At 34.3% G+C, this 27,122-nt stretch overlaps 1 protein-coding gene across 8 annotated transcripts in view; it reads left to right on the forward strand.

The window, feature by feature from the left end:
• Positions 1-4,867: 4,867 nt before the first annotated feature.
• Positions 4,868-27,122, forward strand: part of Not1 (CCR4-NOT transcription complex subunit 1) — a 22,596-nt gene continuing 341 nt past the window's right edge. The window contains exons 1-16 of one of the 8 annotated variants that reach the window (XR_001227677.1): positions 4,868-5,455; positions 9,728-9,946; positions 12,064-12,247; positions 12,338-14,849; positions 15,648-17,058; positions 17,605-18,180; positions 18,259-18,507; positions 18,691-18,996; positions 19,228-19,605; positions 19,772-19,918; positions 20,420-20,554; positions 21,083-21,532; positions 22,847-23,040; positions 23,250-23,513; positions 26,062-26,195; positions 26,493-26,585. Coding sequence is in view for 5 of the 8 variants with exons in the window: in XM_013306609.1 (XP_013162063.1) it covers positions 5,354-5,455; positions 9,728-9,946; positions 12,064-12,247; positions 12,338-14,849; positions 15,648-17,058; positions 17,605-18,180; positions 18,259-18,507; positions 18,691-18,996; positions 19,228-19,605; positions 19,772-19,918; positions 20,420-20,554; positions 21,083-21,532; positions 22,847-23,040; positions 23,250-23,513; positions 26,493-26,655 (7,290 nt within the window). In the remaining 3 variants the exon portion in view is untranslated. Of the gene's footprint in view, positions 5,456-9,727; positions 9,947-12,063; positions 12,248-12,337; positions 14,850-15,647; positions 17,059-17,604; positions 18,181-18,258; positions 18,508-18,690; positions 18,997-19,227; positions 19,606-19,771; positions 19,919-20,419; positions 20,555-21,082; positions 21,533-22,846; positions 23,041-23,249; positions 23,514-26,061; positions 26,196-26,492; positions 27,117-27,122 lie in introns of those variants that run through there. The other 7 variants (XR_001227678.1, XM_013306614.1, XR_001227676.1 and 4 more) reach the window with 7 other exon arrangements.

Consider the following 27,122-nt stretch of genomic DNA (forward strand, 5'->3'; position numbering starts at 1 on the left):
CAATAGTGAGAGAGTCTACTAACGACATCTACCACTCTGTCGTGACTATTTTAAAGCAAAGAAACATACGGGATGTGTACAAATTTTTATGCTTCGAGTATAGATGGCGTTAAAATTTCTTCCTAAAAGTTAAGGTAAAATAAAATGATAAAAAAGTGCTTATGATAAAAAAATTAAATAGATTTTAACAATATAATTTAATAACAAATAAGTGTCCCTGAATTATATGTTAGCAAAAATTATAAAAAAGAAAACTTTTCTACTGCGCTTTATAAAACTTTTAAGAAAAAAATGACATTCTTTACGAATTCGATTCGACATTTATTATCCCAATATTGAAAATAAGTATTTTAAAATGCTTGGGAAATCTCTTATTAATGGCATAATACGAGCGAGGGGCTCAATTATGAATCTACAAAATCCTAAGGTTATCGTCCGGAACTATCGTATGGAAGGGCCGCCCCAGCCTTTCGACAATTTACCATTCTCAGTGCCCAACAGGTAAAAGTAACAATATTTATAATAAATTAAATTCTCTTGCAGTCATATTGGGCATATACCCAAGATACTTTCTAGGAACAGGATTACAATCATTGAAATCACCAAAGTATTTAGTCAGTAGATTCTGTCAAAAAATAATTTTGATCACATCTCATAAAATATGAACAAACTGTCTTTTGAGACATATCCTGATATTGTTTTGTAAACTTCTATAATAGGTAGAAGGTTCTATCACTGAAACCTAACAATATGCCTAACCTAATTGCTTTAGTCATATTTTTTTTTTATAAAATCTACTAAATATCATACAGGTAAAAAGATAAAAGAATACACAAATGATAATTATAATTAGCTCTTTATAGTGAAGCAATAAAAATCATTATTTTATTATATCCTTTTAGATATGCAGCAACAATTTTCTTTGTCTTCTTCTTTGGTATTGGATTTTGGGCACCATATGTTGTTTTATGGTACCAAATGGCGAAGAGAACTATGTAATTATGAATAAAGAATAATAATTAAATGTTGTTTCATTATTACAAAGCTTACCTAATGGAAATCATGATTAACCTTTAAAACGCAGTAATCATGTTATGACATCATATCAGGAAAGTGGAATATTTAGAACAAACCCATTGTTTGTTACTTTATGTCTTTTTTTATGTATTAATCAGAATTAATCCATCTCAGTTCTTGATATTCATGAAAGACAGATTTTAATGAATTTAAAGCGTAAATTCATAGAGATTATCATTTTAGGATTCCGAAAAGGTTTCGGCACAAATATGTTGGCACTGTAATGCATTTTGGATAAAGCTTTTTAATGCATGTTACAGAAATAAGAGTTATTCAAAGAAAAATATATTTAACTGTACTAGATAAATTAATCAATGTTATTTTCAAATTGTTGCATTATTTAAAAAAACTAAACATTAATCTCTACTTTTTTTCGTTAGCACTTGTAATCTGCAGGTCCTGTGTACGAATTCCGTCATGTACGCCGTTTTTCTATTAACATATGTACCTCTATCCGAAATTTTTATGGAAAAAGAAAACACAGTGATGCAAACTGCACATATCTGTGAAGAAACATCTAAAGATATGTGTGAGGAGAACCATTCCACAATCATACAGCATTCTATACCTAGTCACTCTAACTTAGGGTAGGCTCCGACCCTCTCCGTGAGGATGTGTTGTGATGATTTGTAATAAAACGCAATTTCAAAACAAACTATTTATTAAATTGCATCGCTAATGAAAGTTGATGTTTTACAGCCAAAATAAGTTATTTTAATATCTTTATTTTAAAATAAAACTTAAGGCCATGATGGAGGATCGCCTTCCTTTACATTTCCTCCATACAAACAAGACTTGTCCCTAAAACTAGTCATTCTTAGTGTTTCTTGATCATCCAAGAACTTTCCAATAAAGAATCCAGTCAAAGGAATTGCAAAATAAATAAAGCGACCGGTAATACCAAAAATAGCCATTTTAATTCTGTTTCAACTGAGCTTTCCACTTCTGTGTGTGGTTCCAATCAAGCCAAATCAAAGTGGCCGTCAGAACAGGGAACGATATGCTCACAAAGTTCCTGCGAAGGAATTTTCCAAACGCCATATACCTGAAAACAAAAAAAAAGTGACTACAGTTTGTAACGACAAATATTATCCCAGTAATGTATATAGTTCCATAGGGATACATTTGATTAACATATTTATTTGCTAAGTCTACACGGGTTCAACATTTTTAATTGATATTTCTATACCTGTGCAAGGTATAGAAAATACACTCAAATAAAACATAGTATAACTATTCATTGTGCTTTTTTTATACCGTGCAGATGAAGTCATGGGCAAGAGCTAGTTTCAAAATATTAAAAAAACACTATAACATTGTTATATAATATTAGCTATATATATCTAAATTTCCGATAAAATACTGAATAATTAGTCAAATAGCAAGATACATTTGATTATTTTAACACTAAAATATATTCCTACTCACACTACTTTGACTTCACTCATTATCTCCATACTTTAGACAAATTCTTTCTTATTTTAATATGACTTAGTAGCACTAGCAAATAACCACTAAATCTAACACAACTTCACCCATTCTCCTAAACAACACAATATTCATGATAAGCAGTCATACACATGTATGAGAGACAGGATGTTTTAATGAGTAGCATTCTGTGAATGTGATGAACATAAGCAAGATTGCTGTGTGAGAGTGAAATATCCAAGAGCCTGACCATTAGTAAGAATATTTACTATTGTAAGCAATACCTATTCAATATCAATACTAGTTCTTATTTGTAGCATTGGACTAACTTTTACTTTTTCTCGTACAAGTGTTCTAACCTCCACATACACTACCACATATACTGTTTGTTTATGATACAAAATCTGGCATGTTAAAAGATGTTACATAACATGAAATTATACGAACATATCATAATACATTAAGCAATATCAGAATGAATTCATGGAATACAGTTTAATGTAGATAAAAATGTGTTAAAAATCGTTGTAACTACCAATTCTTCCGGATAAATCAAAAGATTAATTGCGCGAATTGAGAGACAATAAGTCTAAAAAATATTTCTAAATGGTAACAACAGACTATATACTTCTCTATTATCATAATAATTATGGACAAAATCTGGAAACTATGAAATTCGAAAATAGCATTTTACTAACCTTAATATACAATGGCGAACAGAGAAATATTAGATACTTGGACTTGGAAGTGTATAGAATAGGATTTTATGGCAGTTTTTTGACATTGACGGAGTGACCTACCTTTTTTAAGGGTTACCAATGAGCAAAAATTTTGAAAAGGTAAAATTGAAGGTAGATGTGAAAATAGTTAGTAGTTTTTGAATAGAAAAATAAAGTTAATTTAGATGGTGGTCGGCGCTACGCAATTGAATGTCGTCCGTCGAAAATACTGTGCACACCTATATTGAAAATGCTGTCTTTTATTTTGCTGTATCGCAGTCGTCCTTTATAACCATATTTTATATACTCTTTGTTTATAACTGCAAATCCGGAACGCATCACGAGCTGGAAAACATCTATACTAATGTAAATAGAAATTAGAAAATGGATTTTCAGTAGCCATTTACGTGTACGTTTTAATGCTTTTAACATGAGAGCCTACGATCGCAATTTTTAATTTTCACCTAAACCGTAAACCATGCAACAACCTTAAATATCAACATTACACCGTGGCACTAATCGACACTGGGAGCTCAGTCACATTTATAGATAAAGATCTTGTTCATGCCATGAAGTTAAAAACAAAGCCTCTCAAACAATCTATTTCTCTTGCGACATTAACATAAGTTTCTTTTATAGAAGGCATATGTTATGCTACTATTTGCTTGGGAAATCACTTATACAAACAAAAACGTTTGTTAGTTGTTAATAATCTCTGTGCTGATCTCATCATAGGATATGACTTACTAAAAGTCCATAGTTCCCTTATACTTAAGGGAGAGAAGGAGCCCTCGAGGTATGCAATCTGATGAAGGCTAGTGTACTTCCAGCATCGATTTTTTACAAATCTATTTGCGAATATCCAGCCTATTGCAATCAAATCGAGGCAGCACAGCGATGAAGATAACCAGTTCATTGCTGATGAGATATCTAAATTTTAACAGGATGAAGTTATTGAAACTAGTATATCTCCCGGCGTGCCCAAGTTCTCGTCGTTGATGATCGGACTATCAATAAATATACTGTTTTAGATGCGTATCCCCTCCCGAATATATCTGCACTAGTATTGAAAGTTACGAAATATAATTATTTTAGTTAAATAGATTTGAAAGCGGCTTATCTTCAAGTACCAATCCTAGTTAAAGAGAAAATATTCACTGCTTTCGAAGCCTGTAAACTCTATCAATTTATTCAACTTAAAATTAGAAGCAAGTAACAAAGAGAATATAATTAGTAAGTAAATGGCATAATGATTGACATAACATATCAGTATATGAGTTTGTCATTAGTGATTTTTTAAAGTTTCGCTATTAACTTTGTCAGTAACTTTTTGTAGTATTAAATTATAAAAAAAGTGATATCAACTGCTTTGTTAAAATCATTGCCACAGTAGTTTAGGCGGTTCGACAGCTTATACTGTACTGGTTTAATGGAAACACTATCTTTAAAACAGACCCTGCCATGCCTGTGTTATTGTCCTACTGTACCGGCATAATGTAAATCAAGCATAAGATTCTTCGGGCTAGGTTTGGATGAGCCGACAAAGAGTTACTATATTTATGAAATGGCAACCATCTGGCAACACTATCGTGACGTCATAAGTTTAGATCTTTTATATACTCTTTGCTTCGATCGATGCGTAATTGTTCGTGTGCGGTGTTCGTGTTCCCTTCTCGTACTCGAATATAAAATGGCTGTTTAGAGTTTTATTTCAACGATATATATTTTAACTTTGTTCAAAATATATGCATAAATACATTTAGTAGAATGTTTAATTTTATTCTTTGTGTAAAATCTATAGAACTACAGTACAGTGAAACATTTTATGAAATCAATAACTTGTTCGGTTAAGTTGGTGGGGCTTGCAATTGTCCCTTTCTTTCGTCTATCGTTTTCTCGGTCCATTTCGTGTCGTGCGTTCTCCTTGTGTGCAGTGTCGTTCCCGATATTTTCCTTGATAACTTCTTAAGAAAACCATGTTATTTTTAATGAAGTAAATTTAAAGAAGTATTGGTGATGTTGACCTTAGGTTTATTGTTATTTTGCAAAAAACCATCCTCATTTACCGCCACGGTACGCCAAAAATTTAGAAAGCTTCAACCACGTTTCGGATTTCGATTGATGAAACTATGAACCTGGACTCTTTAACCTTTAGCTTATCACGAATCCATTATCTTGTTATAAATTTAAGTAAGAAGAACTTCAAGCAAACAAGTCAAGAGTTGTCACTGGTGAGTGAAAATTAATTTCATAGTCATTCTTTGTTTATCGACTGTCGCCATATTGGCAATAAATTGCCATTTCTGTTTCACGGTCTGAAGTATGATTTTTTATTAGTGAACATTGTTTAATTGAAATATAAGTGTATTTGTGTGTTTTACATATTGTTCTTATAGGATTCCAACGCTATAACATTATTTCCTCAATAACATATGTGTTTTATTTCTGATAAGATTATGTGAAGAAAAATTGTGTCATCAAGGTGAACATGGATTTTGTTGAGGGTAGCTAGTGTCTGAACACTTCCTAACACATTTTGTTGCTTTGCTGAAAAACATGGTAGTCTTTTAATCTGTTATATGTACTCTCTAATCACCCAAATTACACACTCATAAAAACTTTAGTAATAAAATTAAAACATGTACATTTCACTATGTAAGTGATTAATAATAAAACATACTAACTAAATTGTCAGATAAACAAAAAGGACATCATCATAAAGTAAGTTATAGGTATGAACATTCAGAAATGATGGGAGTTGCAATAGCGTATGAACTGTATACTGTTCCAAATGAGGGTAATCCAAAAAAAATTCTATGCAACAATTTTTTTGAACTCTTGTGTTTGATTGGATAATTAATAATCATGCTACTATTATAAATGTGAATGTTTTGATGTTTGTTTGAGGGGATAGGCTAAATGCATCTCAATGAAATTCTGCAAACATATAGACATATATTATATTTATTATTAATACAGCGCCGACGTAGTTGACAGCTAGTTAAACTATAAATGAGAAAGATTTCGTACGGATTAATTTTAAACCAACAAACACATTTTAGAAATTCTTTATACAAGATAATAAGTGGAATTGATATATGAATTTAAGTTTTTGTGATTCATTAAATATGAGAACAGAGGGCTCAACACTGCAATCTCTGTTCTCTAGTTCTTCATAAAAAAGTAAAATCTATGAACACAGTTATGAGAAACCAGAGAGTATCTATGATTGCTTGTCTGACAATACACATTCTTTGTTTCAAATGAAAGTAACTAAGTGTATCACTAGTGCTATTTGTGATAATGTCAGTACAATCTTAATTCTTTGGTCAAATGTTTGAGTTTCATGGCTTAATGCTCAAGCCACTATATTTGAAGTACTGAAGCATCATAAAGGAATTATAAGTGTACTAGAAGCCAGGTTTTACAGTGGTAAATGCAAGCAACAATAAGCTGACTCAATGGTGCAATACCATGACCACAAAGATGATGATGTGAATTGGAAGCAATTCAGCATTTTGACTGTTGAGTGTGGTTCTTCGAGACATGCTGTATTCTTTCCCTTACCACCCTTTTTTATTAAAAGAAAGGATGGGTAGTGGCCAGAGGAGGTGGTATCTGGGAAGTGGACATATTCTCTTTTTGTGAATATGTTCTGCCATTAATTTAACATAGGCAATGCATTTATTGTTACATATGCTATGGACAGAGGTTGTACACTATTTTGGCATATTCAGGAGGCAATTTGCTTGTTTGCCACCTTTTATTATATAAAAAAGATTGCCACTTAAATTGAGAAAATGATATAAATTATGTGTACCTTTATGCTGCTGGAGGTAGTGATAAGTACATATGTACATCTATATATATATATAAAGGAAAGTCATGTGAGTTACACTATTTATAACTCAAGAATGGCTTTACTGATATGGTTGAAAATTGATGAGTAGGTAGCTTAGAGGCAGGAGATGGACATAGGATACTATTTATTCTTATTTTTTTCGAATTCCGGAGCCAGGAGACGGACAATTATTCTTTTTTTTCGAATTCTGCCTTGATCTGGTTTTTATTTAACTTATCTATATATAAAGTTTTTTAATATATCCACGCGGATGGAGTCCGACGGGCGACAGCTAGTAGTAAATAAAGGAATCAGTCAATAATAATTACTCTTCAGGAGTTACTAGACATTTAATAGAAGCTTTATTTCTGTAATTTGTTTATGGAAGTAACATTTAAAAAAAAAGTTTACATGTAGGAATTGTTAAAAATGTAGATGTGAGTTAATAAACAGTGATATATTACTCACTGAACTCTTACAAAAATGTTTTTTGTTGTTTGTGGCTTACGCAAGAACGAATAAATTTTACATACATACTTCCAAGTCAACAATTGTTATGGTAATAAACAATTGTTATGATAATAACAGAGGCATACTTATCATTGTTGATATATTTAGCATTGATTTTATCCCTACCTTAAAATGTTACAAAGACATTTGTTGGAATGTTCTGTTTTCAATACATGTACAAATTTGAAATTGTAATTTCGAGTATTTAAATGATAAATGAAATCTATTTTGATGCCACATTTATTTTAGCATCAATTTCATAAGTATTGGAATATTCTTTTACTATATTACTCAGCATATAGCTTTGAATGACTTTGTAGGTCTTAAAATGTCTTCATTTAAAAGTAAAAATATTTGTTTTAACACTTTTATTTATTAGTACTTGTTCAATAATTTCGATAATATTATTAATCTAGATAGATCTAGATTAAATTTTATACAGATGAACAAAACATATTGTGGATAAACCCAAAGGTTACTGTCAAATAATTCTAGCCTAACACTACAATAATATGATTTAACCTAGGCACCACCACAAAATCAATAACATACACACATACCTATCATTTTCTTAAAAAAAAAACAGATAATAATTTGTTAAGGTACTATGGTTACTCCAATGGAAACTTACAGTATTATTGTTTAATATACTCTGCCGCGAACACATATGCACACACTGCTACTTCATGCATATACTACTATTTCTATTTGCTTGCGCAATGTGCTGTTTGTTAATTTAGCCTCGCATGTAGTGTTAACACCATGATATTTTACCTTAAATGCTAGCGAATATTATTTATATCTATATATTTATGTATGTACCTTTTTGTGGTACCATAGTTGGTTGTTATTCACTTTTAGAGGAATTTTTGTTTTTCGTTTACAACCAAAATAAAAGATCTATTATGGTTATTGGTCCACTTAGTGATGGTTTTATTGCTTTGTAATGCTATTGTAAGAGTAGCATAATTATCTTTGTAATTTATACATATATCTAATCATTTTAATTATATGACTATATTAAATAACTGAGATTTAAAACATGCTTTATAGTTATTTATTTTCATAAATTTATATGGATTTTTTTTCATGATGGTCCAATCCATCTGTAATTCTAATCCAAAAAATTATAAACGATTTTGTTTTTATAAAAGTTAACGGTATTTGCTATATATTACGTATTATTATTATTATTCTTTTTTAATCTCTCAAAACTAGTATTTTTTATGTTTTGGGTTAAAATCGTGCAATTTAAGGCGAGATAATGCAAATAAACGAAATCAAAGCTTGCTGTTAACGATTTCATAAAAATCATCGTCGCGGATGTTAGTCGTAGTTACATAAAATATATCGCTGCATAGAGCCATGATGCCGTACTTGTTAAATGAATATTGATTTAATACGTTTGATAACGCCCACCTACACATGCGCTCTTGATGCATTGCGCCGTTGCCAATTCTCCCGGCGGCGTACCTCGGTACCTTTAACGATTTATTGCCGGTGCCCATCCAACACCATAATGGGCAGTCATCATTAATTTTCAAGTTAGTATTGCAATTATTACTGTCGCCTGCGACTTTTTCCATGTCGTGAATAATTTTTTTAGATCTTGTTTCACATTGTCCAAGTAAGACCTGAATAAGGTACTTGGAAATTATTTGTCAAATAAAGTCGTCATTGGCGTTTGACAATGTCGAATTGAGTTGTGAAATACTAACGATTTTTACAGATTAGTATCAGTTCATTTATTTGTTAATTAGTTTTCGTAGATTTTACTTGTACTTTGTGAAACAGTCAAGGCAAATAAAATTATTTAAAATAATCTTTATTCAGTTACTTGTATAGATGTGTTTTTGTAAATTTTTCTACTAATATCAGAAATCATGGTGCAAAATTTTACTTGTCCAGACAAAGAAGTGTCTGCAATATATGGCTGTGCGTTATTAGATTAGTTTGATATTTACTAATGGTTGTTGTAACCTTTTGATTTCTTTTTTTTTTATTTGCGAAATTATGGATGGTATTGTAAATGGCATCAGCATATAAGCGTAATGTTTTTAAAAAGTGCTATAGCAATTGTCATTGTTACAAACATGTCCTTCAATTTTCAGTTTGATTTAACTCTTAAATATATTTTTTTTTTGTTAAACAGATTGTCAGTCACTATGGCTTGGAAGCGGAAAATCAGTTGCTGAGGTCTTTGCTCACGGAAGCAGCAAAGACTTCTTTGGATACTGATCGCACAGGCCCAGCAGTCAACAGCATTCATGCTACTCTTCTGGCTCAGTATTTGGGTTCGTTGTTGAGCCATCCTGCCAAGTCGACTGTCGTCTGTCAGGCTGTGGACAACCCCAATCGTTCTGTGCAGAAGGTATACTATGCATATTTTTTTTATTTGTTTGTGCTTGTATTTGTCTTAAAAATGGGTGTTTTCCCACTTGTTCTGGCAATGGTGTATTTAAATTAACTTCAAATGTTTTAAAGCAGTTGTAAAGAATAATGTTCGGTATGTTATAATTTGAAGTCTTTCGGATAACATCGACATATTCATTGAATATCAAAGATTTTTGTTTTTACTTTTGAGATTTTTTTAGCATTAAATTCTATTGCAGGAATTATAGGTAAACCTACTACATTTGTGCCTAAATTAAGATAAAGACATAGCTCCTTTGAAGAGTTGTTAGAATGTATACTGTTTTTTGTCAATTTTACCATTTTTATTTGTAACATCATAATGGTTGTAATTTGTTATATTGTGTACTGGGTAAACTCAATCCGTTTAAATTTTTATTCTATTGCTTTTCCCCAATATGGCATTGAGGTAAGCGACACATAATCACTATAAAAGCACATATCAGATATTAGGAACATCTAATTTTTATTATGACACTTCTTTCATCCTGTCAAAGTAATACTTCGATCGATTTTATTCGAAAGAATTCTAAGTAAACAATCATCATACACTGAACAACTTGTATGTAATCATCATTATATTACAATATTTTATTAACATTATACTTAACATCAAAATACCATTTGAAACAAAATTAGTTTTTGTAATAATAATTTAAATTTCATCCCCAATTGACTGGGATAGACTGAACTTGTTTTTATAAATCAAGTACATTCTTTGTTTGTGTTATCATAAGTGTATAACTGAGATTTGTTGTATTTTAAATATTTTCAGTGGCTGAGAAATGTTTATTCATTTAAATATATGTTTGGGATTATGTGACTGTATTTCTAGAATTAATCAATGTAAGTATAGGCATACTTGCACTTACACAAATAGTAATTCCTGTGTATGATATGGTAAATGTTGGACTATAAGTTTTTGGTCAGTCATTATAATGGTTGTTTTCAATTCAAATTTATCATCTATGTTGCATAGAATTTGCTGTGTGGAATGTTTTAAATATTATTCTTTGTTGAATAGGTAACAACAAATAATTTGGGCATATTAGCTATTATGGTGACAAGTCCTTGTTCCTTTTTCTCTATGGTTGGTTTCGCAACTCAATCTTAATTTTTACAAAGTTTTATTTATGGAACAAGCTAACAAGTGGCAGGTCAATAAATGATAAGTAATTACTCCAGCATATAAGGACTGCAACCAAAAAGTTACTAATGCATGTGTACCCAAATTGTTTGTCGTACTTGATTTTCTTTTAGGACCCTTTGAATATCCACGTTTTGTTTGTATCTAGCATACCTTTCACTCATTTTATACATGTTTGCTGCTATTATTTGTGGTGTTTTCAGTGGTGCTTACAAGAATTAGTCTTTATACTTTTTATCATCCTTAAGTCCATACAATTGACTTTATTTTATGTATTTTAGGTGGGCTGAAATATTTCTCGTTTTGCTCAATTTTCTATCCCTTCTTATTTGTTTTTCTCATTTTTAAGAAGCTTTTACATAACTAATGTAGCTGATCCTTAAAGTTTATTTTTTTTAAATTAATATTGTTTCCTAGTTAATAAGTAATGTTTTTAAAGTAATGAAAAAAAAACGGTTATGACATTTTCTGTGCCTTACATCTTGTTGACTGCAGCTGGCCAATGAAAGTTTTCAAAGATCTATTAGACACTTTAAATAATGTACAGGTGCTAGTTTGTATATGTAATATACCATCATATTTATCAATATAAAAAAAAATCCAATATAGTTTATGCATTACATCAATTGATATCTACTCAAAATTCCAAATTTAATGACCATCTTAGTTTTTATTGACTCCATGTACAAATAGTGTGAACTGTCAATGAGGCATAAAGGACCTGTCAATTTTCCATTTCACATCAATTTGCTGATACTAAGTCCTGTTTGTGGGCTGTTGCATATGCATGGAAGATGTGTATTATCTCATTTGAGAATTAGAATATTTTAATGAGCACTGAGGCACTTCTCTTCCTTCTGCATGCTACTATCTGTCCAATCTCGGCGTAACTAATTTATAAAACATTATGGAATCTTAATTTTTTGCAGATTTTAAAACCTTCTAACACTTTACTCAATCGTCTTTCAAGATTGTTGAAGTTAACAACTGCCGAAGATGTCACCTTGTCGTTGGTGTTGAGGCGATATTCGTCCAAGACTGAGATTACAGCGCTAGCAAAACAACATCTGAAGAAAAGATTCTTAGATCTAGTACAGTGTTATTTAGATGCTGGTATGTCATATAATTGTAATGCACATTCTCCCTTTAATAGATATTGTCAAATATGTTGTTATTAAAGTCAACAAGTACGTATATTTACAGAGCATGGTCATCAGGCTGAGCGTGCAGGCCTTCAGGAATGCAGCCCTGAAGTTTTGCAAACTCTCCTTATAAGTCTCGCGTACGAGAACTTTCGCCTCGCTCCGGTAACAAAAGAGTTATTTGTGAAACGTTTACGTGTTGACTTCCCTCGAGAAGTCGTGCCAATAGTGTTAGCACCGTTGCTTTATCCCGACGATACACAAACCCCGTTGGAGGAAATGAGCACTGCCGACGACATGGCGGTCGCAATGATGGATAACTCATTAGCGGATATCATCCGCGATATTGGATACAACTTTACATCATCATTCGAAGAATGCAAGAACAACATGTTGAACTTTGGAGCGCGAGAGCCTACCGCAATAGATATTGCGCGTATAATTTCGATGATGGTGCGTTATCATACCACAGTGCCCGATGGGCCCCCGATTCAAACTCCGGGAAACTTCTGGACGAATCACGAAGCAAAGAAAGAGGCAATTACACATGGACATGGAGAATCCTGGAATGCAGAGATATTTGTACAGACATTGAAAGAGCTGGCATCTAACCTGAATTGGAAAGAAGTCATATTGCAACTGGACCATCCAGAATTTATTGTCCCAGACAGACAGGGACTGAGCCTATTGTTCTCCATCTTGCGTTTAGGTCTACAGAGTGCAGGCTATCCATCCAACATATTCCCCGTGGAATATCTATGCCGCAGGTGGACCAACCTGGAAGGACAAATGAGTTTGATTACTAATATTTTGAAACATCCAGATATATTTAGCCTTGCTGATTATCCATTCCATCCGGTGTCCATTGACATTCTCAAGTCCTTGCCAGAAAGTGATAACAAAGAGATAGCCACCTGGAGGTGTCTGTACCTGGTTGAACTGCTGTTGTATGCATCTGAGCGAGGCTACTACATGCAAGTCCATGAGCTGTTCAAGTTTCCTTTACAGCATTGCCCTGACATTTTGATGCTCGCCTTGTTGCAAATAAATGCACCAATCACTGTATTTCAACAGGAATTGCTGTCTACTTTAATACCAATATTTTTAGGCAACCACCCCAATTCTGGAATCATTTTGCAACATGCGTGGCATTCACAGAATCCGAACATCAAACCAATTATCATGCATGCAATGGCGGAATGGTATATACGCGGAGACAGTGATCAATCCAAGTTATCAAGAATCTTGGATGTGGCTCAAGACTTAAAAGCTTTATCGCTGCTACTGAATGTCCAGTCTTTTCCCTTTGTTATTGACTTAGCTTGCCTTGCATCAAGAAGGGAGTACCTTAAATTGGATAAATGGTTAACTGACAAAATACGAGACCACGGTGAAACTTTTGTCTCTGCTATGGTTAAATTTTTGCAGAGAAGATGTCCACCAGTGATGGGGAAACCACCAGAAGAGCAGTTGCCCAAAGCCGCGCAGTTGCCCCCGGAGACTATTGGCACCATGCTGACCTGTTTGCAGCTCTGCGCTCCAAATGTCGTCCAGGAATTGCAGGAAGCTATCTATAATGTGGTAGCGACCTGCCAGACTTTAATCATTAATAAAACAAGACAAACGATGGCGGGAATTGCTCGTCCTCATACAAGAGTCATTGAAACACCGTTTAACCCTGCAGCTTTGGGAGGGCAACTTTTCACTCCGCATGTCGATTCGATAGCTAATCTTACTCCGAATGTCGCTAATATGACCTTAGGCGCACCAGCAAATACCGCATTCGCAATGCCTGGCACTTTAGGGCCTTTAGTGCCACCCCCTGGGTCTCCTTCTCGATTGCTAGGACCGGGGCCTAACAGCCCTTACCCCATGATGGCAATTCCGCATAATCCTAACATTCCCAATATGGGCGCTTTACGAATGGCGCAAATGCCTCCCATGGATAAATTTCGTTTACCCGATCAGATTCATTTCCCTGAAATTATGCACAATGTTTCAAAAGAAATCGAGGATGAGGCAAATGGCTATTTTCAAAGGATATACAACCACCCCCCACACCCTACTCTGTCTATAGATGAGGTGCTAGAAATGCTAAAGAAGTTTCAAGATTCGCCAAATAAAAGAGAGCGAGAAGTATTTTCATGCATGCTTAGGAACTTATTCGAGGAATACAAATTCTTCCCGCAATATCCCGACAAAGAACTTCATATTACCGCTCAATTATTTGGTGGTATCATTGAAAAGGGTCTTGTTCCGACTTACGTGTCGTTGGGTTTAGCCTTGCGATTTGTTTTGGATGCGCTTCGGAAGCCGGAGGGCTCTAAAATGTATTACTTTGGTATAGCTGCGTTGGACAGATTCAAATCACGTTTAAAGGACTATCACAAGTACTGTGAGCATGTCCGTGCTATACCACATTTTAGTGAATTCCCTCCGCATCTGATTGAGTATATCGAATATGGACTGCAGAGTCAAGAGCCGCCCACAAAGCCTCAGGGTGCCGTGTTGCCCGCTAGTCTGGCCGCTATGTTGAGTCAAAATACTGTTGTCACGGTTTCCGCGCCATACAGGTATGTTTTTTTTTACTTTGATTATATTTGCTATATACTAACAACTTGTAAGAATTATAAAATATCTAGCGTTTTTTCTATTTATTTTAGAGCATCGAATTTGAGGGCTAGCATCTATTTTTGTGTATTTAATATCCGCGCGGGTTAATAATATCTAGTCCTCAAGCTCTTTATTATTTTTTTATTCGAGTCTATTTAACCTCGTAATAGTAGCATAATAAATTTTCGGATTGGTTTACTGGTTTATAGCATTTGACGTATGTAGAGTCAATCCAGTAACACCTTTTTTAAAGAGATGTTTCGTTGAGACCATGTTTGAAATACAACATGATCCCAATAAAATATCATTGCAGCTGGTTTTGGTTCTGCATACCTCATCTGTTAATTAGTCTATGCTACTATGCGCTATATAATACTTTAACACCGTAAATGTGCCCGATTTTTGGCCTTTTGGCTCTATCCTTATAGAAGAGTTTAAAATTTTACCCTTAGCGAAAGTCACCTTCTTGAGAAAAATGGCTCTATTTTCAAGTAAAAGTTTTATCTTTTACTCAGTGGTTATTTCATACCTAAAAGAGTCGATGACTCTTAGATTTCTAACTTAATGCAAGGGATTCAGTGATCAATACATCTTAATGCAAATCCATCACTTTCGATGAAGCTAAGTTTAATTGCCTTATTTTAGATCATTCTAACATCCACGTCCTGTCTAAAAGACGTGTTCTTTCCGTAATTGACAATAATTAGGATGGATGGTTATTATTACCTTATAATCCTGATTTATAACTTTCCTAATAGGACCGTGGTAGGTGCCCCGAACCCCATGAGCGTGATATCCAAAATGGCGAACTGCGTGGCCGGCGGCATCGGCAGTCGGCCGTCCATCGCCATCGCCACCAACATCGACACGCTGCTCACAGCCACCGATAGGGAAGAGAAGATTAACGCGCCCCCAGAAGCTGTACAAGATAAAACCGCATTCATTTTCAATAACTTGAGCCAACTCAATCTTCAGACTAAATGCGAAGAGCTTAAAGAAAGCATAACCGAAGAATACTATCCTTGGCTTTCACAATATCTTGTTATGAAACGGGCATCCATTGAATTCAATTTCCATGCCTTGTATTCTAATTTCCTAGACGTCCTAAAGGCGCGAGAAGTTAATAGGCTTGTCATAATTGAGACTTATCGAAATATCAAAGTGTTGTTGCGTTCCGATAAAAGCATAGCCAACTTTAGTGACCGATCTTTGCTTAAAAATCTCGGCCATTGGTTGGGAATGCTCACGCTGGCTCGCAATCAACCAATTCTTCTCGTTGATATTGACCTCAAAACACTTTTACTTGAAGCTTATCATAAAGGCCAACAAGAACTCTTGTACGTCGTACCCTTCGTAGCCAAAGTTCTAGAGTCGTGCGCGAGGAGTTCAGCATTCAAACCACCGAACCCTTGGACCATGGGATTAATGAACGTGCTAGCCGAACTTCATCAAGAACCTGATTTGAAGTTGAACCTCAAGTTTGAAATAGAAGTGCTTTGTAAAAACTTAAGCTTAGACATATCAGACTTAAAACCAACTCTGTACCTGAAAGATCCTGAGAAGCATAGACTCATCGAATTCCAACTATCCCCACCAAAGATGAATAAGGAACCACCTGTAAATGTTATTCCTATGAATCCAACCATTATACAGGCCCCACAGATGCAAATGATGCCACCTCAGCCACCAATGATTCCTGTCGAAGAAATGACCTTGACCGTACCACCTCCTCCTATTGGCATCGATCCCTCTTTAATGGGAGTCCTTGGAATACCAGAGCCCCGTTTCAATTACTTGGACGTAAATGTCACCTCAACCTCAGCTTTTGGACAAAAAATTTGTTTCAATCATCACATTCTCCTATTCCAAACCTATCCCCATTTGAAACAGTTTGTTAAACCTGCTATCGAAAGGTCTATTCAAGAATGGATTCACCCAGTCGTTGATAGGTCTATTAAATACGCCCTGACTACGTGTGAGCAAATTATCCGCAAAGATTTCGCCCTAGATCCGGACGAGGGACGCATGCGCACATGTGCCCATCACATGATGCGCAACCTGACTGCAGGCATGGCTATGATCACATGCCGGGAGCAGATCATCAGCACCATCAGCACCAACCTGAAAGCAGCCTTCCTCACAGCACTCATGCCTGCTAATCCACAACAGGTAATTAATCATCTTTAACATTGCTTACCACTAACCATGTCTTATGTATTTCAGATAAGTAACAAATGCTTCAAGCATACTAACAACAAAAATGTCTCGTGTTAAATTTGTCCCCTAGCTCTGTCATACTTCATATATACAGTTTTAGATCTAAGCAGATATTACTAACTTTCTGTAATCAGAATTTCCTACTTAATTACTCAATTCCACAATTTTGTGCCACAATTGTGGGTTTTCATCAAAATTGTGGCAAAATTGGGTTTATTAAGTAATCTGATCTGATCTAAATTATCATATCTCGACTTGATTACGAAGTTTCAAGTCACAATGTCAGTAACAATAACCTCGCGATCTACTTGAGTATTTGTTAAGCTTTAACCTAAGGAAGGCGGTATTAATATTTTTCATGTTTTTACCTTAGATTCCTAGGGATGGCTTTCACACATTAACATCTTTCACAACGATCGCCTTGTACAGCAGCAGCAGCTTTTTATTTTATTTTTTGCCGGGGCTGTTTCCGGTGGCAATCGATTATTTATTTGACAGCTTGTGTTCCAGAAGGATATAGTTGAAAGTGCAGCAGCTGTTATAGCAACAGAAAACATGGAATTAGCCTGTGCCTTTATTCAAAAAACAGCCGTTGAAAAAGCATTACCCGAACTTGATAAACGTCTAATGAACGACTATGAAGTTAGGAAACAAGCTAGACTCGAAAACCGGCGTTATTACGACCCGGTTGTACTGTCATACCAAACCGAAAATCTTCCCGAACGAGTGAGACTGCGCATGGGAGGACCAATGGACATGCAGATTGCTGTATATGAAGAATTCGCTTGCAACATTCCTGGCTTCATGCCCGTGAGAGACGCTGGTATGTTCATTCCAAAACCCTCCCAAGAACAAATTCCACAGCTAACTTTTAGCCAAGTTATGAATCCAACTCAAGTGTATGGTACAGATGAGATGGGGGCTTTGATATCAGCTGCCGAGATGTTCCTGTCCAATGCAATGAATACACAGAGTTTTCCGGTTCAAGCTACCAATATGCACACCCTTCTTGAGTGTCTCGTAATTGCAAGAAGAAACCGTGATATTGTATCTGGTTGTAACTTACTGCAGAGGGTAGGTATTTCTTTCTATTTAATAAAGTTAGTATTGATGTAATAGGTACAATCAAAAGCAATTGAATTATTTTAACAGGCTGTTGAAGGCTTACTCGATGGCCACATTATTCAATCTGGAGTCAACGCAGAACACGTTGACCTGATGACAAGATATAGAGATATTCACCTGCGTGTACTTAAGCTCTTGGAAGACGCCAGGGTGTACGGACATGTATGGACCACGAAGCAGATCACCTGCTGTCTAACAGAGTGCAGAGATGAGCTGAGATACAACATTGAAGCCGTTGATTGCCTCATCCGCAATCATCTCATCAATATGCCACAAGTAATAAACAAGTGTTATTAAAAATTACGTAAATATAAACTAAGAAGTAATTTATTTACCCATACAAATATATCTGATTAACTGTTTTTTATTATTTCACTTTACGAGGATATCCTCATATCCAAAATATACAATTTTATACAATTGTTATGTTGGTGGTTTTACTTATTTTTGTTATTTCAGTATGACTTAGCCCTCGCTCACCTGATGGACAATGGTAATAATTACGTAGCTGTAGCCTTCGCAATGCAGTTGGTGCAACTGTATCTAGTTGACGATAGGAACAACATCTTCGTGAACGAATCTGATTTATACCACACGACCGAAACTTTGGTCCGTATCATGGCACATCCCCAACAACCCCCACCGGAGGGTCTGGCGACATTGATCGAAACGTTGAGAATAAATCAAGATCCTAGTGCTTACCTTGGAGAGAGAATGCCACTTGGACCCACAGCGCACATACACGCTGGTATCGCACAAGTCAGGGTAAGTGATTATCAATGATATTTATAGTCGAATGAACAACATCAGATGTTAACTTATAGTATATCTTAAAGTAATATATAAACGGCTCAACACTCGCGTATATTTGTCTGGTTTCGGCACCGACTAATTTCGAGTCTATAATTCATGGCCCTCATGGTGAGTAAGACTAGTATTATTTCAAGGATGCGGCCACTGTACATTTTTTTTTGTCAACAACTATCTTCATTCTAGAACCGCGAATATGACGACCCGCCCGGCCTTCAAGAGAAGACAGAGAATGTGCTTCGCGAATGGCGTACCATGCTTCTCAGCCCGTTGACGGATGTCGAATTTAGCCAAAACTTCAACATTTATGTGCACCGAATGAATATTAACGGAATATTAAAATCTGATGATATGGTCACAAGATTCTTCCGTATCGCAACTCAGATGTGCGTCGAGAATGTGTACCAACTGCTGAACGAGGAAAAAGCCAATCCTCCAGCGGTCCCAAACAAACGGGAGAAATACTACGTAATATGCGACTCTTTCATTAAACTGGTCTCTTTACTTATAAAGAACACCGCCGACGCCGGCAATCCAACACCCAAACTCAATCTGTTGAACAAGGTACAATTTTAATTTAAAATAAAATCTAATTAAAAAATATAATTTGATTTTTTTTAATGATAAATATTTTTTAATTGTTTAAATATAACAATATAATTTCGTTTCTAAAAGTTTTATTCTCATATTGATAGTGTACAATAATAATTAAGTACTTTTCATTATTTAGATCTTGGGGATAATAGCTGGTTGCCTGATGCAAGATCATGATGACCCCGGGCATGAATTCCATCAGCTGCCGTACCACCGCTTGCTGATGATCCTCTTCCTCGACATGAACATGGCTGAACCCGTCTTAGAATCTATGAATTATCAGGTAAATGTATTTTATTTAGGAAGTCCTATCAAATTTCAATTTCTTTTAAAATACAGCATTTTATAAAGATATGACACTATTTCTTTTGTATTTTGTTTTGAATATTACCTTTCCATTCTATTTTGTGGACTTAATAGAATTTGTCCCCGCAGCGTCGTATTTTAAAAATTTATTACTAGAATTGTCAATAAGTTGTGTCAGATAAGTAAAATAAAATAATTCCAATTATGATGGCAAAGTTTGCAATGATGGTTTGTTGATGACTATATGTCCGCGACTCCAATCGCGCGTAATTTAAAATAAAACTTAATTAGTAGCCTATGTGTTATTCCAGGCTATGTTCTATATATATGTCAAGTTTTATCGAGATTCATATAGCCGTTCTGGAGATACCTTCAAAAAAACATCCATCCATCCAAATACAAATGTAAATAACATATTACTTTTATATCGCGATTTATACGCCGCTATAAAGATTTTTTATTTTTTTATTCTGGTTAGGTTCTCACTGCGTTCTGCCATACGCTACGCATTATCCGCCCTAGCGTGGCCCCTGGCTTTTGCTATGCCTGGCTGGAAATACTATCACATCGCGCATTCGTAAACCGAGTGCTCGCTGTCACTCCACAACAGAAGGTAATTATCAAGTCTATGATGTCAACACACCTTTTATATTCATTTATTTTTATTTCTTTATGTTCTTTAATTTTTAATGTTTATTATGTTGGCATTTAGCTCTTTGTGTTTCATGTTTTGTCGTGACCTTGCAAGGAATATTTTAATGTTAAGCGACACGTTTTTTGACACACGTATGTTGTTTGTTACCTTGAAATGAGTCATGATGTTAAGTGGTAAACATTTTGATGCCTTAAAATAAATTAAAGTTGTTTATTGGATTGAAATATTAAAAATAGTAATCGATTTGCAAGTAAATTTGTAAATGTTTAAATTAAAAAATAAATTGATTTATTAAATAAATACAACTTAAATTAATAACTATTAATTACAATTCTTGAGAACAATATGGTTAGGTTATTTTTTATTTATCTTTAGTTCTTGTATATTAATATGATTTAATTTTTAACAATTGTATATTTACTATGTTACTAACCCTTTGCCTTCACAGCTAATGCGTGTCTTACTGACTTAAACATTGCCTTAAAGTTATACCATTGTTTCATTCAGGGCTGGGGAATGTATTCAACGCTGCTCATAGATCTATTCAAATTCCTGGACCCATTCTTAAGAAACACAGAACTAGCTCCCCCCGTCATGGCGCTTTACAAGGGGACACTTAAAGTGCTCCTTGTATTGCTTCATGACTTCCCTGAATTTCTTTGCGATTATCACTTCGGTTTCTGTGATGAAATACCCCCCAACTGCATACAAATGCGGAACTTGATACTATCGGCGTTCCCGCGCAATATGAGACTGCCGGACCCCTTCACGCCCAACCTGAAAGTGGACCTGCTCTCCGAGATAGCGCTGTCGCCCCGAGCAGTCATCAACTACGCAACAATTATCCCCATTACACAATTCAAGAAGGATCTGGACGCTTACCTCAAAGCCAGGACCCCAGTTACCTTCCTTTCTGAGCTAAGAAGCAACATGCAGGTATGTACGTCTTACTAAAATAAACATTACACACTGGTAAGTACATACTAACAGGTATGGTGACATTAACATGCAAGAATCTTGGAAACTTTTTTGTTGTTGTTTTCCTAGGTTCTTAATCACTTTGTTATGGTGTGGTTGACATTTGGGAATCTCTGCGCATATCCTTTTTATATATTATTGTAATTTATAGCACTGATTTTTTTTTAGTTTTTGTCCATATCAAGGTAAATGTTAATACGCAATTGTTGAAAAAGGATAAAGATTTTATTGAATTTTTAATATAATTTGTGCTTGGTAAGTATTTGGTAATGTACGCTAGGTAAATTGTGATAAAATGTTTTTTTCCCTTTAGGTTTTTATTTTATATTCATTCATTAATTAACGGATTACTAAAGGTGAGTTTCAAATCTATTTAAATATGGACGCATATTAAATCATTCACATAGTATTTTTATTGATAGAGTTGTAAGCTAATAAATTGGTTTAAAGAGAAATAACATGACTAAGAAGAACATGAACTACTTCAATGCCATTTAAAAAAAAACATTCAGCACAAACTCGCGAAACATCTTAGGTTTTATGCATGTCATTTTTTAATTTTAACATTTTTACTACAATTTTTTTATTTTTTGATAAATATTTCACATTTATATTAAGTTGATTTTTTTTTAAAATTAAGTCTTCAGTCTCTCTAATTCATAGTAGTGAACTTTTTATATTATTATGAGATATTAGGAACCAAATATATTTAGAATTTGAGGATACGCAGTGATTGCCAAACTGCTTTATATAATAACTAACAAACTAATACATAATAAAACATGCCGTGTTTTTGCCAAATGCTTGCACTGTAAATGTAAATATGTACTAATTGTAATATAAATATATATTATCACAAGATAATAGTATTAACAATAATTAAATTACGACTACTAATTTAATAAAACTTATTATTACAAAATTAATTACAACTAATTTATTATAACTAAATATTATAAAATAATTTAAACAACTAATTGGTGAATGGAAATTACTTTTTTACATCTGTTTTTAATATTATTTTAATTTTTATTTTATAAGTTATTTGGTTTTAATTTTTAATTTTTTTCAATACAGTTTAACATTTCTATTATTAAATTTTATTCAGTTGTTTTCCCTATTACAAATTGATATATAAATGGCTCATAAAGTGGTCCTTTTAAAAAGATAATAATACTACTTGGTTCGAATCCGAGTGAATATTTTAGAATAAAGTTCTAAATGCTAGGGCGGATTTGTGTTCGTCCGAATGGTTGCTTGAGCCCGTTAAAGTTCCCGCAGGTGGTTAACGAACCCGGTCGCCGTTACAACACGCACCTGTTGAATGCTGTGGTCCTGTACGTCGGAGCTCAGGCGATCGCCTACATCAGATCCAAGGGGCAGACACCAAACATGACGACCATCGCCCACTCTGCTCACATGGATATATTCCAGAACTTCACAGTCGACTTTGATTATGAGGGACGGTAAGTAATTTGTCATAAACTTCTTTTTTTTAGCAGTGGATAGAGCCAGCTGACGCCCGCGACTCGACCAGGGAGTTAAAAAAAAACTATGATCTACATCTAAGCCAAATTTCAGCAACATCCATGTAGCCGTTCTAGAGATACCTTCAAACAAACATTCATCGCACATTCACATTTATAATATTAGTAAGATTGTGTTTTGATTTTAGTTATCTGTTCTTCAACGCAATCGCCAATCAGTTGCGCTACCCGAACAGTCATACGCACTACTTCAGTTGCTGCCTATTATATCTGTTCGCGGAAGCCAATTCTGAAGCTATACAAGAACAGATCACTAGGATGCTACTCGAGAGGCTGATTGTGAACAGACCTCACCCATGGGGCCTCCTTATCACGTTCATCGAACTCATCAAGAACCCAGTCTACAAGTTCTGGTCACATGAGTTTGTTCATTGCGCGCCTGAAATTGAGAAGTAAGTAAAATTAACATAACAATAAAACCCGAATTCGACGACAATTTGCTTCTAACATTTGGTTTGGCTCTGATAATATAAAATGTCGTCGTCGGGCAACTTTCTAACAACTGCTTTAAAGGAAAGAGGTTTTTGATACCATTTTGTGATATGCTTTTGATTCTAATGTTCAGCCATATTGGTTATCATATATAATTCGTGTTGAAGTGAAAGAGAACATTGTACGTGAGTATCATCTCATTATTTATTCTTGTATTTTGATTATATTTTTCTATAAGCTTGTGGTTTCTATATCCATTATCTAGCTTTTATTTTATTTTTTTCTTTATTTCAACATGCATCCTAGTTGAAATTGTTATATATTGCTGCTTTAAAATAAGTTTTTCTATAGAATGGAGTATAATACGCGTAGGGAATTTTCTGAAAACAACACAGATATATATAAAATCTTCACTTTGCACGCTTTAAATATAGACTTCTAGAGAAAATTAATCGACCTTAGTTTACAGGCCATTTTGTTATTTATTCCGTTGTAATAGAGTCAAGAATTTTAACATCTCTAGAAAAGTTAGTCGTCATTAAAAAGGCGATGAATGTAACTATATTTCATTAATAGCTAGACAAAAATTTGCGTATCAAATTGTTTCAGTTAGGAACCATAATATTTAATTTTAAATATACTAGAAATTACGAATGGCCTGTTTATTCTAAAAGAAATTAGGACCAATCATTTGTTTACTGTAAAGTAACTTCTATAGGAAGGTATCTATTGACTTTTAAAAAGTTTTTAAAATAATTAGCATAAGCACGGTATTTTGATTTACAAGCCTGTTTTAATTTTCTATAGGAGCATTTGCTGCGCATTATATTCGCATTTGCGAATATTTTGATCCATATCGATTAGTCAAGCGTTGCGCGAATTTTACAATTTCATACAAAACACACACGTGAACTTCTACAATCATATCCTAGTGTTCCAAGTACCCTTTTCCTACTTCCAGATGTAACCCGCTCCATCTTGGCCTAGATATCGTATCCTAAGTAAACAATAATATATCGGGGCTTACCTGCATATTTATATGACATACCAAACACGCTGACCTTTTCCGCTTCCAATAATTGAAGAATTTTCCGTCTTTATGTAGGTTAAAAAATAAAAAAAACTTAATTATAATTGTCTCAAAATACCAAAACAAGTCTTGCAAAACGACTATAATAAAATACCAGTCAGGCGTGTTCCAAAGATGCATACCTTAATACCTAAATGATAAACAATCAATAATAAAGTCATAAACAATATAATATAAGGAACGATTATTATTTATTATGATAAAAAAATACGTGGTGAAATAAAAGGGACGGTAAGAGAGACGGTAAAAGACGAAGAGACGGTAAAGAGGTCGTTCGTTTAAAACTTTCCCTAGATATTTAAGAAGAAACATTACAAGACAGAATATTTTTACTTATGAATGCCTCGCTATAAATAGGGACGGAAATAAAACACAATTCTAAATACATATTTATTGTCAGCAAATATGTCTTAGAATAACATATATAAGCTTCTGTGATAGTATTCAAAAGCTTTTAAAATTATAATATGTTTTATATCATTGGCATGTTCATATACACGTCTGAAATTTGTAGTTGAACATCCAGTCATGCCATTCATTGTTTTTGTTTCTTTGATTAATTTTGGACATCTTTGTCTCTTTCCTATCGTCCTTCCTTCGAAAATTCATTCTCTGTCATGCCTGCTATTTACGACGATGGGCTCACCACACATTGATGATTATTAAAGTAATTTTTCTACTTATTCTTGTTAAGATTTGCAATAACGATTTTCCGATTTAATAATAATTCTGTCATATTTTTGATATAACCGAAATATACGCATCAAAATATGACTAAAATAAAGCTCTATGAAGGATATCAAACATTTCTTTCCAACATACTGCTTTTAATTTCCATTAAATCTTATAAATTGACATTGCTTCAATCATAAATTGTTATAAAAGAAACGATTTTGGAATATGCAGGATTTGTAAGGAAAACTTTTTGAGAATGAACCAACAAGAAATAGATAATTAAAAAGCATTATATATAAGAAACGCTAAACGATCTCGAAATAAGACCCCAAGATGACATGGTATTCGAAAGTTGGTTGGCGAGAGCGAGTTTGGTGTGCGCTACGTACGCGACAAAGATACTACCACCGCGCAGAGTCCAGCCATCGTTTGCCTGTACTGACTACACTACTAATTGACGGCGAACATCTTCAATATCCGTTACCGCATTCACCTTTGCTTCATCCTCTCCTCTTATCCTAATAACAGACATTAAGGTGTGTGTCTTGTTTAATAATGTACGTCTATGTATTCTTATTGTGGATGTTAAATATATAGGTATGTGTATAATATATAGTACTTGAGCATGATTGTGAATTTTGAAAAAGAAATAGCTTACATCTTCGTACGCTTTTGTGATGGAGTTATGCGATGCTTTGATGCGCGGAGGTGCAATTGTAACAGGGAGCTTGCGGTTTGTGTAGGTTGTTTGCGTCGGTTGCCCACTCTTGCATCGCCGAGAAGGGATCTGTGGGCGAGCGGGAAATGGCCGAGTAGCGGCGCGCCGGCTGGGAGTCCTTGAGACACCAGCACGACTTCAGTAGCATAGTTAACCAAGGTACTATATATACATATATCCTAAGTGTGTCTAACAATAAAAGTACGATTGTACGGCTCCTACAGTGACATGTAAACTTTATGGCGGCTCGCACCACAAGACTGGCACCACCTGGCATCCACTTGGAAATGTGAGTTTGCAGCTAATCACGAGCCGCCTTAAACTTTGAAACTTGTAATACCATCGTACTTTATCAGGGTGCTAGTGGGCTTAAATTTCTTTATATATTATATTAACACTGTATACTTAAGTAATATGTAATATTTGTTATATTAATTTGTAAATTTAATGTTACAGGCTTGCCAAGCGCCGCAATGCCACCAGCGACCACCAGCCAGCCCTCCACCTCGTCCGCTCTGCCCAAGCAGTGGAACCAACTGTTCAAGTAAATCCTTTACAAGGTTTTAACTTTAATGTTGGTGAGGGTCAGCAGACTATGGTGAACTCGCAGCCCAAGTGAAAGTGAAGTGATGTGACACTGTGTGTGATTGTGATTTCAATTCAACAATTATTTAGTATAATAAGATGGCCATGATAAACATTACATTGTAATCAGTACAGGCACGGACAACTTTAGATTTAAGTAAATTTATTGTCATTTTGGGGTCTCCATAGGACTGTTAAAATTGGAGATTCAGTAATATACTATAGTAAGTAATATACTTCACTTAAAATGTGAACTTGTCAACTTATGTAAACAATAGATATTGGAGATTTAGTAATATACTATAGTAAATAATATACTTCACTTAAAATTTGAACTTGTCAACTTAGGTAAACAATAGATATTGGAGATTTAGTAATAAATTATAGTAAATAATATACTTCACCTAAAATGTGAACTTGTCAACTTATGTAAACAATAGATATTGGAGATTTAGTAATAAACTCTAGTAAATAATATACTTCTCTTAAAATTTGAACTTG

Source organism: Papilio xuthus, unplaced genomic scaffold (assembly GCF_000836235.2).
Source record: "Papilio xuthus unplaced genomic scaffold, Pxut_1.1 DF828177.1, whole genome shotgun sequence".
Lineage (NCBI taxonomy): Eukaryota > Metazoa > Arthropoda > Insecta > Lepidoptera > Papilionidae > Papilio > Papilio xuthus.